This window comes from Urocampus carinirostris, chromosome 1, assembly GCF_059441175.1.
Source record: "Urocampus carinirostris isolate Australia breed hairy pipefish chromosome 1, RoL_Ucar_1.0, whole genome shotgun sequence".
Taxonomy (NCBI): Eukaryota; Metazoa; Chordata; class Actinopteri; order Syngnathiformes; family Syngnathidae; genus Urocampus; species Urocampus carinirostris.
The window spans coordinates 61594586-61611449 of NC_142349.1; the positions used below are offsets into that span (position 1 = coordinate 61594586).

Sequence of the window (16864 nt, forward strand, 5' to 3'; positions counted from 1 at the left end):
TTTGTCAAGCAAATGTCCCCAATTCAGACCTTGCAACATGAATGTTGAGAAAGAGCGTTTCCATGGAGCAGCAGCCAGTCTTGGCCTTCCGTGTTATAGGTGGGTGGATAAATGGATTGGCGCTTGTGCAGGAAAACCTGCTTGCAGTCGCCTCCAGCGCCTCACTCCATTCACTGAGAAGCAGTAAGGGGGGAGCATGCGAAGAAAAACCCCAAAACAAACACACCGTGTGAGTTTTAATTTGAATTAATTGGTCAGGAGCAACGCATTTTATGCGGTGCTGTGTTCAGGGACACTTTATCTCATTTCAACCTGACACCCACATGTTTTTCTTTTCTCTTTGGTCCCTTAATCTTATTCTGTCTTGTGTAAAATGTGTTTTTTCTCATTTTTGCTTGGACTCAAGATCCTATGTAGTGCGCTTTGACAAGTGCCAGAATATAGAGATCAATTACCCCTTAATATTCAAGGTTTTAGGGGTGACATTTTTTGCTAGTGAGGTTCTGGGCCAACAATACGATGCTAAAATGGTTTAGTATTGATGCTGGAAAACTATTGTCTAATTACGACCTCTGTATCCATCTATCTATCTATCTCTCTCTCTTTCTCTCTCTCTCTCTATATCTCTTTATATATATATATATATATATATATATATATATATATATATATATATATATATATATATATATATATATATATATATATATATATATATATATGTGTGTGTGTGTGTGTGTGTGTGTGTGTGTGTGTGTGTGTGTCCCTTTCATGTATATAATGTAAAGAATAAATATCAAAAATTATAAAAAGGATCTGACAGTAAGTCAAGAGTATTTCTTCTGCTTTGATTTTGCATTAAACCACTAATATACCAACTTTTATTCATTAATAATTGTTAAAGTGTACTATCGAAAATATGGAAGGATAATCACACCACACTCTAGTTGTATTTACCCCTTAATTGGCCAGATGATCAGTTTTTTGCAAATCCCACTCGTTTCTCTCAAAAAATAAATAGTATAAGCCTTGAAATTAGTGTCCAAATTTGCATGCACACAGTAATACTGAAAATACACAAAGATCAAACAATTACATAGTAGAAACGTTTTTTATCTGAAGGCCGAATCTATTCCAAGACAGATGAGGGTCATCACAAAATATAATTTATGCTTGAGTATCAGCATAAGTGGTTTCTGTTGGGTAACAGCGGTGTTTTATCGAAAGAAACAGGCAGGCAGCTAGTACTCGTACTGCGCAATCTCAGCTGCTGTCACCAGTTATTATAGGTTTCATTGAACAGCTTTTCCTACAGATGTGAAGCTGAATTAATTTATTTTAATATGTTTTCAGGAATTATCTTGCTTTACATCATCTTGAGAGTCTGTTTATGTTTTTGCTATGGAGACCAGCGGTGTCAAACTCATTTTAGCTCAGGGGCCAACATGGTAGAAAAAAAACTGTATAAAAAACATATATATATATATATATATATATATATATATATATATATATATATATATATATATATATATATATATACCAGAGCCAAATCCCCCTCGTGGGAGGTGGCTTGAGTCAACTCCACTAATGGAGGCAATGGGTACCAATGTTGTCTTAGGTACGACCCGGTGGAGGCTCGAACCAGCAACTTCCCAGTCTCGGGCATGCACCCTAGCCCCATGGCCACCGAGCTTGAGGTTGTATTCTCTCAATATTTTTTCCTTCACTTTAATCTCGTGTAGTGTTTATCATTTGTGCATTCTTAAAACAAAAAAACTAAAAAAAACAATTGAATTCATTTCATCTACAGTTTATTTATCTCAATAAAAAACATTCAAACTGGAAAGTTACAAAAATAGCACTGATATGTTTATTCTGGTTTTGGTACCCACAAAGGAATGCCAGTTCTTTACTTTGATTATTAAACATCATTGTTAGTTGACTATAAAACTTTTTATCATTTTACACTACCAACCAATAATGTTACTGTTCTTCAATTTTCACACACTTTAGGACGAAACTGCTTTTATAACCTTGGAGATTTTACAACAAGAAACGAGTAGGGCTTTTAAGAACAGGTTGGAATTTCTTATATGACGTTTGGGATCTTCCCTGTTCTAAGTTCGAAATCCATTTATGTCTTTGTTTCTTATTTTGAGTGTCTACTAAACTAAACTTATCAAGCACACGAACAGTAATTTAAGTGCAAATGATTGATTGAATGATTTGAAGTCTTTTTCTGCTTTTCATTTATTTATTTTTCTAAATGAAAATGTGAATTCAGGAACATCGTTGTTAGATTTTAAATATATTATAGAAAGGAGCTAAAGCTTCTTTAAACGTCTTCAAAGACACCTAGGTGCTATTTTTTGATTTGTTATTTTATGATTTATCTGCTTACCGATAATTTTGGAATAAAAAGAGTAGTTTAGTAGCAAATGTTGCGGTTGAAAGAAACATCCATGCACCACACATGAGTGTTATTGTATTGCAGTTTGTAATAGTCTGTGGTCTGTGCAGCCCTTTGAGACTCCTTGTGATTAAGGGCTGTACAAATAAACATGACTTGACTTGACCTTAAACAGCATCCCTGTGACTTTTATCTTATGTAAAATAGTATCAGGATGTGTGTTTCCTGAAATGTTCTCTGGTTGATAACTGGTTGTCAGCAAACACAGCTACTGCAACTCAAACTCAAGGCCAGAAGGCCAAATATGGCCCGCCACATTATTCTCTGTGCCCGCACGACAATGCTGAGAGAATCACTGGAGTAAAATGAGCCACAATTACCTGCAATTTTAAATATGTCCACCTGATGTCGCAAAAGCCAGGCACCACTTACAAAGCACCAACCTAGCTCTATTTGCTTGCTACCATTTATCAACCAGAGGACAATAAGGAAACCCATCCTGTTCTTATTATACTTTAATAAAAGTAGCAGATGCACTATTTAATGTGATGTGAAAAATACTGAATTAAAAAAGTAGCACCCGAGAGTCTTCACAGAAGTTTAAAGAAGCTCCATATTCACGTGAACAAAAAATATATAAACAGACATTCATTAAATCAACCATTTGAATTGGTGTGAAATCTTAGTTTAAAGGAAACAAATATATGAGGAAAGAAAAAACCTTAATAATCATTTTATGATCAAATCTCATCCCTGAATCATAATTCATTATTATGAGCAATGTTCCCTCTGATTTTCCATGGGTCTGAGCGTCATTGATCAAATCTTCCCAAGTAAGCGGCACACAAAGTCTGTGAGCAACGCTTCAAACAACAGTGAGCAACAGCAATTCCAAGTGTGGCAACTAAATCATTAGTAGTACGATACACAACTGTATTTAATCACATTTTTAGTGGAAGTACAATGTTGGCAACAAGATTGACTTGGTATAATTGGAAATTATTTGAATGCAACACAAACTTTTTCTTCTTTTTCCCTGTTTTTTTCTGTTTTTTTAAATTCCTTTAAAAATCTCATTGTGATTATTTTTTCCTAGCTGTTACTTTTTTCTTTTTGTTCTCTATTTACTTTTTTCCTTTGTTTATTTCTTTTCTTTTTTTCTGGCTTTTTTCTGAATTTTTCCTTCCTTTTTCTCTTCCTTGTGTTTCTTTTTTTCTCAGCTTTTCACTACTTTTGCATTTTGGTATTTTTTTCTTTTTTGTTCTATTACCCCTTCCTTTAAGTCATTTTGTGCATAATTTTTCATAATATTTGGTCATATAGGGATGGAAGGAGCAAAAACAACCTGAAGAGTCGTTTAGGACCTTTTAGTGAGCCGAGCCGAAGAAGCCGGTTCTCAAAAAACTCTAAAAACTCACACACGCAGCTTCTAGGGAACATTGCGCTGGATAGATTTTCTTGTGCGCTGAGAATGTGCAGGCAGTGCGCGATTGCGCACGCGCGCAGCTTAGAAGGAACACTGATTATGAGCCTCTGAAAAGACCTCCTGCCCATTTTTTTATGTCATTAATTTAATAGTCCGGTTACCGTGAGAATGTTTTTTCTATCATTTGGCCACTAAGCAAACATGAGTATGACACCCCTGTCCATTGAGTACATTGTGTTCACTCCCACAACAGCGCTTTTTTTTCTTAGCCCTCGATTCCACGAATGTTGCCCCGAGTATGAAAATAGAATCCAAAGCCATTTTCATCCCCTGAGGTTTTCTTTTTAGGGTAAAAACAATTGACATTGTGGATATTTTTATAAAAGCCTGAATGGAACCCTTCACTATTTAGCACAAGCCGGAGTTTCTTAATTTAAACCACATTTGGTGACGGCCGGCCTGGTTTCCCGCCTGCCTTCTGGCACATTTTTCTCTCGGCACATCTGCTTCCATGTCTGCCGCACACACAAAACCACTTTCAGTGTACACAGACACTCACAGAGTCAAGTAAGTAGCATTACAAGTAAGTCAGACTTAAAAGAAAGCGTGCACATGTGTCACAGAACACGCCTGGGAATACAATCCAGGCCACTGGACCAACGCTGGCGGCGTCCATTTCCATTTGGTATTAATGAATCGTTACAAGCTAATCTGTTGGGACATGCAGTTCAATTACAAAAAAAATGGCAGGGAAAGGGGAACCTGTTGCCTAATTGAATTTGGTGGCAAAGTGTCCTCCAGCAGTGAACTCACTGCCACAGGTGGACGATGTGTTATTTGTTATGTCAGTAAAATGGCTCCCATGTGTATCGTGATTGTTTGTTGTCATCGAACTTGACAGATAACTTTAAACATTTTGTTTCTTGATTGCTCTCTTGTGGCATATTTAAATAAGAGACATTATTTAGTGGCTCACCGATCCCAAAATAGAAATCTTGTAATCTCTTGTGTGTCCTTAGCAGCTTGGAAGTTCTAGATCAAGTATGCCATTACTTTCACATTTAAAAGTCAGATGAAAGTCAAAATTTAAATGCAGATAGAAAAAGACATTCGCTGATGTAAGAATCGTACTGAAGCTCAGCGGAGTTTGTTTTTTTTTAAATCCTAAATGCTTGCTATACTGGAATTAAGAACCAGGAGACTGCATATTCTTGTTAAACTGTTTCCTGGATGCCAGATTAGAGCCTTTATCGGTATGACGCCAGTGTTGGGGCTAATGCCGTTTTTAAGGTATAACTCAAGAGTTGAATAAAACAGTTTAAAGCTTTGATTCAGGCGATAAGGTCAAGTCATGTTTATTTGCATAGCCCTTAATCACAAGGGGTACCAAAGGGCTGCACAGACCACTGATTATTGCAAACAACAGACTATTATTTCACAAGGTTACACTATAAATCAGGAGATGTTGACACTATCTGTGTATCTGTGTATTATTTGCCCTCATGTAGGTTTTAGATCAGGTGATAGTGACATAATAGTCAGTGGTTTGTAATCATCTGTGGTCTCTGCAGCCTCACTCTTTGTGATTAAGGGCTATACAAATAAACATGACTTGACTTGACTTGAGATAGAGCGGGTTTAAAGCTTTAACTTAAGAGTTTTCAAACGTTCTTAAAACTTTAACACATTTCTTTAAAGGACTTAAAAGGTTTAACCTAAAAAAAACAACTTTAAATATTTAACACAGGGGTAAAAGAGCCTCAGAGATTGGAATCATAAGTTAAAGCAGCTTTAACTTTGGGAGCACCTAGTGTGAATTAAGTCAGAACTTTTAAGTAATTGCTTCCTTTTAATTTCTTATTTCAATTTGAATACCTGGCCCATAGCATATTTCACATACTTTTAAGCATGCTATTCTAAAAGAAGACATTTTATATCATTCATGATGAATAGCATTGCAGCAATGAGTGATTTAGCTTGCATTAAATCCACTCATGTCCACGCAATGGCTTTTGCACATACAGCAAGCTGTGCTTAATGGCGACTGCTGTGATGTGCTTGCTGTTGGCGGCATTGGAAGTGTAGGTGGATGTGTGTGGGAGAGGTTGCATGAAATTAATTCAGATTTCCTGCAGCCAGTTTGCAACGGCGCACAATGAAGAGCAGAAAGGCTTAACTCACTCATGGCGGATTGTGAAAAAACAGAAAAGGGTCCAGAATCTTTCCCAGCCTGACAATAGCCTCCCTAATGGATAATCAATGGACCATATTTTATTAACACTTGATAAAGTCAAATTACACATTTTGTAAAGAAATGTGAAAATATGATTGAAATATTGCTCAGTCAGGTGTTCCTGACTCTTGGCATTCATTGTTTGTCTGTGTGGAAAGTTTTATTGTATGATTGAAGCATTTCCTTGTTGGTGTTTTACAAGAGTCATTTACTTTGTATAAAGTACTTTTACTTTTATATTTATCGATTTCACATTTATTCAAAGTTTTCTATTTATTCATTGCATTTCTACTTTTAAGTCCGTGAAGAATGGATTGCTTCACCTAGTGCTTAGGTTGCTTGTTAATGGTGTACAAATACACAGACGGAACCGTTTTTTGGGATGCTTTTGTTTACTTATGTACACCCTGCTAAATATTATTTACAATTACCCCTATCAGTGTTATAACTTTTTTCTTTTTTTAAAGGGAAAAAAAGTAATTGGATTCAGAAAACCACAAATCAATTGGATGAAAATAGTAAAAAAATTAAAAACAAAAATAACTAATGATCCACCCTTTTGGGTTGATTTTGAGTTAATTTTTCTTATTTTTTTTAATTAATAAATGAAAGCATCAATACATAAGTAACTAATACATAGATACATCCATACTTAAAAAAAATATTTAGTGTTTTTTATTTTTATTTTCAAGAGGTAAATATTTTTAAAAAATGTTTGGGGTTGTCCAAAATTAACGGCCGAATACTTTTGTTTTAAAAAAACAATAACTTTTGTACAAATTAATCAAAATAGTGTGTGAATCAATCCTTAACCCTCATTTTGTTTGTGTTTGTGTGTTTATTTTTTTTTTACCTGACTCTTTTTGGGGTTGCGTCCTGAATATATGATTGACTTTATGTCCATCCATCCATCCATCCATTATCTGCACCACTTATTCTCAGTAGGGTCGCGGGGGTGCTGGAGCAAATCCCAGCCATTTTCTGGCAGTGGGCAGGGGACACCCTGAACCGGTTGCCAGCCAGTTGCAGGGCACACAGACAGACAACTCACTCACTCATTCACACCTAGGGACAATTTGAACCGGCCAATTAACTTGACATGCATGTTTTTTGGAATGCCAGGAGGAAACCCACGCAGGCACAGGGAGAACATGCAAACTGCACACAGGACGGTTTAATCACATGACCTCAGAACTGTACCGCGGACACGCCTAACACTCAGTCGCCGTGCTGACCCACTTTATGTGCAATCTTCCTTAATTCATGGCATTATTTTATACTTACCTAAAATTATTTTTTAAAACTGTTGGGTCCTAAATTACCCAAGGTTTGGTCCAAAATGGACCATCCAAATATTTGGGTTAATTTAACTTCCTTTCTTGTTTTGCAAAAACAGACCTGGCAAGAATTGTGAAATGTTTTAGGTTTTTCTTTTGTATGATAGAATTCTGCAATCCAATTTAAAATAACACTCCCTAAAATTGGTTAGGTTTGATACTAAGCAGTCTTGGTCATTTTGTTCAGAACAACCCAAACAATTGGGTTGTTTCGTGTCAAACGATCCAGCAAAATTACTTGAATTGAACAGGCTGGTTCCATTTTTAGAGTGCATGGCTGTTTCTCAAAATGTAAATCTGGCATACCTCCAGGAGTTCCAGATTGTACACATACCTCCATTTCTTACAATGTTGTAACCGGGGTTACCGATGTACCATAAACAGCCTTGAGGGGCTTTTTGTGCCCGCTGCATTCAGAGCAATGGCTAATTCTGCAGAAATACACTCCACCGTACCTTCTGTTTGTCTCTCGCCACTGCCTCACACTTGAACATAAACACGCACTTGCACACACTTTCTGCTCTCCCACAGTTTACAGGAGAGCTTTTGCGTAGGCCTGCACTTTAGTCCATGGCATGTGACGCCTTCTATGCTTAAAGACACACTCATATGAAAACACACGCACACACACGTGATCCAACAGAATAAAGAGTAGGGAATCATTGAAATTACATTTTGAGGTTGAAACTGAAAACAGACAATGTGAAAAACTGAATCGAAAACCATAAACGTAACACCGAAAAAAGTAAAGAATACAGTGAATAAACTAAAAACTTATTTTGCACTGTCTTTCTAAAAAGGGTGCAATATAGAATGATAAATAACTGAAACACTTTTTACCAGATGCTAATATTAAGTATATAAGTATTTCAACACCCTGCTATTTTGCTATTTCTCCCACTTAGAAATCATGGAGGAGTCTGAAATGTTCATCTTGGGTGCATTTCCACTGTGAGAGAGATAAACTAAAAAGCATGGCCTAGCCAGTCTCCAGACCTGAACCCAATCGAAAATCTTTGGAGGGAGCTCAAACTCTGTGTTTCTCAACGACAGTCCAGAAACCTGACTGATCTAGAGAAGATCTGTGAGGAGGAGAGGACCAAGATCCCCCCTGCAGTGTGTGCAAACCTGAAAGACTACAGGAAACGTTTGACCTCTGTAATAGCAAACAAAGGCTACTGTACTAAATATTAACATTCATTTTCTCAGGTGTTCAAATACATTTTTGCAGCTATATCACACAAATCATACATTGTGATTTCTGGATTTTTCTTTTTAGTTTATCTCTCTCACAGTGGACATCCAACTACGATGAAAATTCCAGACCCCTCCATGATTTCCAAGTGGGAGAAATAGCAAAATAGCAGGGTGTTCAAATACTCATTTTCTTTGCTGTATATATTGGTTGTTTGGTTAGTTGGTTGGTTGGATTATTTCACCACTAACATTGTAGGGGCACCATTTTACGTGGTGTGTCTTGGGCATATACAGCCTGGTGATGCCCATCCCTCTCCAGGCCACCATTGCCATTAAACAGAGACATTTCAGTCCTTAAAAATCCAGACGGAGAGCAAAGTGATGCAAAAGAAGAAAATAAAATGCAAATAACACAAGCACATGTATTGTACTTGTAAAGGGGCATTTTAGCTTTTGATGGACAGGACAGTGAAAGGGGACAAGAAAACCAGAGTAGGAGGGAATCAATGATGGAGGTTTATTTGTGGCAACAAACGAGTCACACTTGTCTACACGCCATACACGTCAAAGTTGTAAATTAGCACTAAATAAAGTATGTGTTTACAAGTTACAAAGGCTCAACCGTCATAGATGAACTCTGTGGTTTTAGCATATAAGCATTAGTTTAAGTTTGGCTAGTGGCTAGCAAAAACCTGCAAACCGAGGGACCTGTGAACTTTTGAGAAAACATTTTTGCTAGCAAAAACTTGGTTAGGCCTCCCGTTTAGACCGCATGATGCCCTCGTGTGCTTAATGAAAAATAATGTGTTGCACAACCTCGAGTGAAAGCCGGCTTTGGTAGATGTGACGCAAAGTCTTTCACAAGACCCATTTCGGTTTTATTCCGTTCTTTCATCCAACACAGAATACACATTTTTGCTTATTTTGGGGCGGAAAATAAAATCTGTGCAAAAAATTGGTGCAACCTGTTGCAACATTGAAATCTGTCACTTCATATATTTATTAGTTTTCTATTTTTAATAAATTCAAAAAAAGTAAAAAAAAAAACTTTTTCACATTGTCATAATGGAGTATTTTGTGTAGAATTTTGAGATAAGAGATTAAATTAATACAATTTGGAATGAGGCTGTAACATAACAAAATGTGGAAAAAGTGAAGCGCTGTGAAAATATATATATATGTATGTATAATGTATAATCTATACATTTACACTCTTTTTTATTTCAGTCATTCATAACTACTTACTTCAATCAGTCATATTGAATTAACCTTTTAACTTATTCAGTCACAATTGTAAGGCTTCTCTGGTGTTTCATTTGTGTTTTATTTTGTTGACAAAGTTTCGGCAAATCATATTAATTCCTGGTAGAACAGGTTTGAACAAATATGCCTCTTTCCAGTAGAAATTTCCACTCTGAGTTTTGTTTTCCTTAGGTTTTGGTCTTCGGGACTACCCTCCCAGTCTAATAGTAATTGTCAGACATTTTGACAATGCACTCTTGAATCCTACAAACAATTTGTGCCCGGAATATTCTGTGTTGATAAAACTTCAAATGATATGCTAATCTCGGAACCAGCACTTGTTTTACCCATCTCACAACCTGGAAGTGAACAAACCCATGGAGGAAGAAAAGGGACTTTCTTCAAACCCTGATTAAATGGGCTCGTCGCATAACATGGGGTTGTGCTAAATAACTGTATAAATACTAATGGAGATTTAAGTTTGTGCATGATTTGTCGTGTTTAAAAAAAAAACGTTTTATAGGATTTGGCCTTCAGTATTGCTTGTTGGGTGTAGGTGGAGGTACGTCACTGTTTGTTTATGTGGGGGAAGATATGAGCATCACAATGCCTGCCAGGTTTATTTTATAATGTACAGTTTTACTTTGTTTGGAAAATAGAAGTACCGTTCACAAATATATTTTGTGTCTTGCAAAATGCAAATTTCACTCCACCTCTAAAGTTGGCTTGATAACAAGTGACTAATTGAGATGATGGTCCTTCCATCAGAATCCTGGCAACGGCGGGAGCGCACATGAACATCCCCGTGGACCTTCGCACCCTGAGGGCCGTGCGAGTCTTGAGACCTCTCAAGCTCGTCTCCGGAATCCCCAGTGAGTCATTCACTACACTTTTTGGGATTAATCTTGTTTTGTAACAAAGCGTGACTGATTGAGGAGTAGATTTTCAGCAAATCTTGCGAAACATGTTCAAACATTTTCTTGTTTTTTTTTTAATCACATAAGCTTGAAACATTTGTCACCAATGAATTAAAATGCAGATTAGTATTGTCTTTATTTTCATTGATAGTGTAGTGAACAATGTTTACAAGATTAGACGTGGCACTCCAGGATAAACACGCACTAAAGAGAAAAATAAGATAAAAAGAATGTCAGGATAAAGAGGCTCAAATATTTATAAGGAAGTGTAAATGTAGATTTATATGAAAACACTCTAAATTTAAAATGGCATAGTAAAATCTCGGAATCTCAGATAATATGCAACAAATGAAAAAGGGGGAGCCTTTTTTAAATGTTTCGGCACATTTTGCCGACCATCTTTTGATGTGAAGGCCAAAAAAGAAAAAAGAAAAAAAGATCCTGAGTACATAAATATGTTTCAGACAAAGAATAGCCCTACAAATATTAGACAGATCCTTTATTTTAAATATATCCTTGTTTTGTTTCTATTTATATAATCATATTTTCCTGTTGTTCTTGTGAAATAGGGAAAAAATATCGATGAATCAGATAGCTTTACTTATATCTTTTTTTTGTCTTTACGAATCATGTTTTTTTTTAACAATATGTTAACCTTTTTTAGCATAAATTGAGAGGAATCATTCTTAAAATTAGTCATTTTATCTGAAGGAACTGGAGGCCTATAATTTTGCTAATTCTTTCTTTTTCAAAGTTTACAATTTTTTTTTTTTAAATAACAATGTATTTAAAATTAGTTGTAGTATTTTAATAAATAAAAAAAATAAAAATGATTAACAGTAGAACTATAATACAGTAAATGAAAAAAAAATTGTAGATTAATTGTGATGCTTTTATATATATTTCTTGTCATGATTTCATTTTAAAATATTTCTATTCAGTAAATAATTATCCATCCATCCATCTATCCATGCATTATTTGCACTGCTTATCCTCAGTAGGGTCGCGGGGGTGCTGGAGCAGTAAATAATTTTATTTAATAAAATAAGGAAATACAGTACACAATCGTTGCTCTTTTTTTTTCATGTTTTTTTTTTTTTTTTTTACACTTTAGTTATATATAAAAATGTCTTCAATATATATGTTTGTTAATTAGTTGATTTTAGTAAAATAAGCAACAATGAGTATCTGCAAGTGGAACAAATTCTTTACTTCGAGGTTGATTACAGTATTTTCCATACTAAAGGACACATTCTTTTAGATTTTTTAAGAAGGACGCTAACAAAATCATGAAAAAAACAAAGATTTCTAAAACAATTCATATTTTATAATGTTTCTTTTTTTGAAGAATATGAGTTTAGTTATTTACTTTCTCCCTCACCTTTTTTCTGTTTTGAATACAAATACTGGTACCAACCTTAATTTGTTTTTTTTTTAATCAAAAGAACAAAATGTACCAGTACATTACTATAGATTTAGTGCGGTCACAGTTAGGCTTAAAATCTTAATCTTTAAATTGCAATTTTAAGGCCAAATCTTGATTTAAAATGTGTTTAAAGCTTCAACTCTGAGTTCACTTTTAACAGTCCTCACATTGAAAATCGCAAGTCCTAAAAATGATTTTCAATGATGTTTAAATACACACTGATTGTTGATTGTTGATTGTTCACTGTATTGGATAAACCGAGTCACGCACACTGCAATTTATTTAGGATGATGCGATACACGTTTGAATTTTAACGACATATATATTCTTCTGTAGTTTAAAACGTGTTAATTTATCATCACACTAATTTCATCCTGCGTTGACTTTGCAGGCCTGCAGATTGTGCTCAAGTCCATCATGAAGGCCATGATCCCTTTGCTGCAGATCGGCCTGCTCCTCTTCTTCGCCATCCTCATGTTTGCCATCATCGGGCTGGAGTTCTACAGTGGCAAGCTTCACCACACCTGCCTGCCGTCCGTCGACATCCTCGGTACACGCCTTTGCTGTTTGCTCGCATAATACTGCGCGGGAGTGCCTAGAGCTGCGTCCAGTGGCTTACGTCATGATCGTGATGTGACACCAGAGAACGTTTTAGTGCTGGTGGGCGTGCGCATGTTGTTCAGTGTCCAACCATTTAACAAAAGTGTTTGAATCATGTCTTTGCAACCCACGGTCCGTTTTGCGGTTTCAATTCATTAACTGTGGAGCGACACTTGAACTTGAAAGGGGGCAGTTTATGTGCTATTTGAACATTTTAGCTTAAAATCAACTATCGATCCATTTTAGTTGGTGCTTGTCCTCATTCGGTTTTTAAGCAAGCTAAGCTTAAGCAAGAAAGCAGACCTTTTCGAGCACAGGAGAGTCAAATGGGAGAAAGATTGATTACTAGAATCAAATAGAATAGAACAGAATAGCATCATTCAAAAAATAGAAGAGGATATGGGAGGGCACAGTGAAACCATGTGAGGAACAATACCTAAAAGGACAGGATGATAACCCACAGCTCGATTTGTCACGAGAGCGTGGTGGCGTGGAAGGGGACCGGACCAGAACGGAGGCAGGAGGTATGAAGGGAGAACTCAAATGCGTTGACGATCCGTAAGTTTTATTTAATAAAATAAAAGTCGCCCAATACTCCGGGGCAAAACAGAACAATACAGAGTTCCTCCGGCACGAACTCAACAGGACAAGGCATAACAGACTAAAACAGGACAAGGCATAACAGACCGGGATTGTGAATAATGAGTAGTAATGAACCCGCAACCGCAGAGCCCACCATGCAGCCTTAAGTACAGACCCACCATTAGTGGAACTGCTTTCAGCTGTTGCCCAGGGGGCGGGGCAGACTGGTCACCAAGGCGACCGTGACAGAGCCCCCCTCTTAAGGGACAGCTCCCGAGGTCCCAAAAAAGAAAAAATTACTACCTCGCGCCCCGGAATGTTGACGATCGCGATTGGGGCAACCCTGCTCCCTCCTCCGAACACGCAGGAACGGGGAGAGGCAGGCGCCATCTGCGTCGGGCGGATCGGAATCGGCGCTCGGCAGGGGGGGTCTGGTGGCCAACTGGACAGGGGATGACAGACAGGCAGAACCGACGAGAACAGGACAGATAAACAGGACAGGCAAAAACAGGACAGATAAACAGGACAGGCCGATGCAGAAGAGTCGCACACAGGACAGGCCGATGCAGAAGAGTCGCACTCAGGGGGGTCAGATTCAGAAGAGTCGCACTCAGGGGGGTCAGATTCAGAAGAGTCGCACTCAGGGGGGTCAGATTCAGAAGAGTCGCACTCAGGGGGGTCAGATTCAGAAGAGTCAGGCTCAGGGGTTCAGGTTCAGAAGTGGCGATTCAGACAGGACAGGCGGAATCAGAACAGGCAAGACATGAGAGGGTCAAAATCAAAACAGACAAGACATGAGAGAGTCAAAATCAGAGCAGACAAGACATGAGAGAGTCAAAATCAGAACAGACAAGACATGAGAGAGTCAAAATCAGAACAGACAAGACATGAGAGAGTCAAAATCAGAACAGACAAGACATGAGAGAGTCAAAATCAGAACCGGCAAAACAGGAGGAGCGGAGTCGGGCCGGCAGGCAGCGGAGTCGGAGTCGGCCCGACGGGCAGCAGAGTCGGAGTCGGGCTGGCACGCAGGGGAGACGGAATAGCAGGCAATCGGCACGGGAGTCGGGCAGGCAGGCATGAGAGTCGAACAGGCAGACGTCAATTCTTCCCGGGACCCCATTCGAGGCACAGCAAGGGCCACGACGGGCGGGGCCCTGGTTCGAACGGGCAGGGAAGGCCAACTCAGTAGGCGCCTGCCGAACTGCGCTCTCCAGCTCTCCCAAGTCGCGCTGGGATCGTTCGCTGAGTTCTATTTGTGGGCGGGTTCATTCTGTCACGAGAGCGTGGTGGCGTGGAAGGGGACCGGACCAGAACGGAGGCAGGAGGTATGAAGGGAGAACTCAAATGCGTTGACGATCCGTAAGTTTTATTTAATAAAATAAAAGTCGCCCAATACTCCGGGGCAAAACAGAACAATACAGAGTTCCTCCGGCACGAACTCAACAGGACAAGGCATAACAGACTAAAACAGGACAAGGCATAACAGACCGGGATTGTGAATAATGAGTAGTAATGAACCCGCAACCGCAGAGCCCACCATGCAGCCTTAAGTACAGACCCACCATTAGTGGAACTGCTTTCAGCTGTTGCCCAGGGGGCGGGGCAGACTGGTCACCAAGGCGACCGTGACACGATTGACATTAAACCTTTTTTGTTAACAGATGATTTCATACTTATGTCGGAGTTTTCTCATTTTACTATATTTTGAACTTTATTTTTATTTCATTAAATCGGAAAAATAGACGTAAAATGGCAACTTTTTACAAATATTAAGATCTTCATGTATTTAACTATTTGTTCTGAGAGAAACTAATTAGTTCACTGATTTTATCAGTTTCCTTCAGTTTTATCAGGGTATGTTTAGTTACGGACAAAGTATGGTAAAACAACAATTTAAAAAAAGTCAAAATAAATAAAATAAAATAAAATGTATTCATAAAGCACTTTTAAAGGCAAAAAAATCGACACTCAAAGTGCAGTAAAAAAGCATTCAGTATACGGCAGTATCGTAAAATCCCCGCTACCCTTCCCTCAGATAACCCAAAACACATCATACACAAACACACGCAATGTTTAAAATACGATCAAAACAAAATAAATAGTGATAGAGATAAAATATGATTTTGGCAAGGCACAGACTAACCATGTGAGGAAAGGGATCCGAGGGTGGCTTATCCACATTGATAGGGATGGCAGCAGATGGCCTTAAGATTTTCAGCCTGCAAGCACTCGTGCTGCTGAGTTTTGTAATAGCTGCAAGCTAGCAATACCCTTTTTCTGAGGACCAGTGAGCAGGGCATTGCAATAATCCAAATAAGAATATATAAAAGCAAACTAGAAACTAATTAACTAACTGATGAGTTTAAAGTTTACTCTACACTTAAAAAGAGAGAAGACATCAATGGACTTTGAACTTGCAAAGAGAACAGGGGCGGGAGCCCCAACTTCAGATAAGAGATTCCAAACTGTTCTGAAAGCCCGCCCCTAAATTCTTTCCCTTCATTAAATCTCATATGTTTTAAAAGCAGGATGTGGGAATCAAAGAACAGCCACACGATTAGCTGATAATAACAATGATGTCAACAGTTTGTAATAGTTAAAACCAGGAACAGCGCACAATAATAGTCAAATTAACAAACTGGCATCCTATGTAATCTCCCTTGTTTTGACTCCAATATTAAAGACAGAATAATTTTACTAAAATAAAGAAAGAAAGAAAATAGAAAAATAAATTTCAATAACTGACTTACAGGTTAACTGGCCTCCCAGCTAACTAATAAACATGCGTCATATTTTAGATTTCTCTATTGATATATTTATAAACAGGGTTGGGTAGGGTTACTTTAACTTGATTACTTTCAATTACTTTTGGATTACCCCAACACCAAACATGCTAATAAAAGACAAAAGAAACTAAATATGAATAAAATTATGACTCACAACACATGGTAAGCTTTCTCTCCTGGCTTTGATCTCTGGCAAAACTAACATAAAATGCGACAGAAACAAAATGAAAATAAATCCAAACAGCTTGCCAACATCATTTTTGCCGTTCCATGTATTCCGTTACCTCCCAAGCCTGCACAAAATGTAGTAATTTTATTCATATTTAGTTTCTTTTGTCTTTTGTTAGCATATTTGGTATTGGAGTAATCCAAAAGTAATTGAAAGTAATCAAGTTAAAGTAACCCTACCCCACCCTGTTTATAAATGACAACACTTATCTTTGAATCATGCCCCATTTTGCAATTAATATTTCTTCCTCTGCATCATAAGTTACATTCACAACAACGTGGGGTCTCTTGGAGGCTTTTAAGGGTCCGACAGTGGAGTGGGTGCTCTATGACACTTGACAGATGGCGGAAGAAGACTGCCGGTTGAGGCGTTAATGTATACTGCATGCAACGTGACTGCTTGCGTCCTTCCATGCATGCTAAGAACCCCAGTAAGGCCAGCGCTCTGTGAATCCAGCTTACTGACCCGCAGTG

General features: G+C 37.8%; 1 protein-coding gene across 2 annotated transcripts in view; it reads left to right on the forward strand.

Moving 5' to 3' along the window:
• The window catches only part of cacna1eb (calcium voltage-gated channel subunit alpha1 Eb), a 104296-nt gene that overhangs the window by 37749 nt on the left and 49683 nt on the right, over positions 1–16864 (forward strand). For both annotated transcript variants that reach the window (XM_088347515.1, XM_088347508.1), the window contains 2 exons: positions 10617–10720; positions 12583–12741. In XM_088347515.1, coding sequence (XP_088203641.1) covers positions 10617–10720; positions 12583–12741 — 263 coding nt within the window. The remainder of the gene's footprint in view (positions 1–10616; positions 10721–12582; positions 12742–16864) is intronic.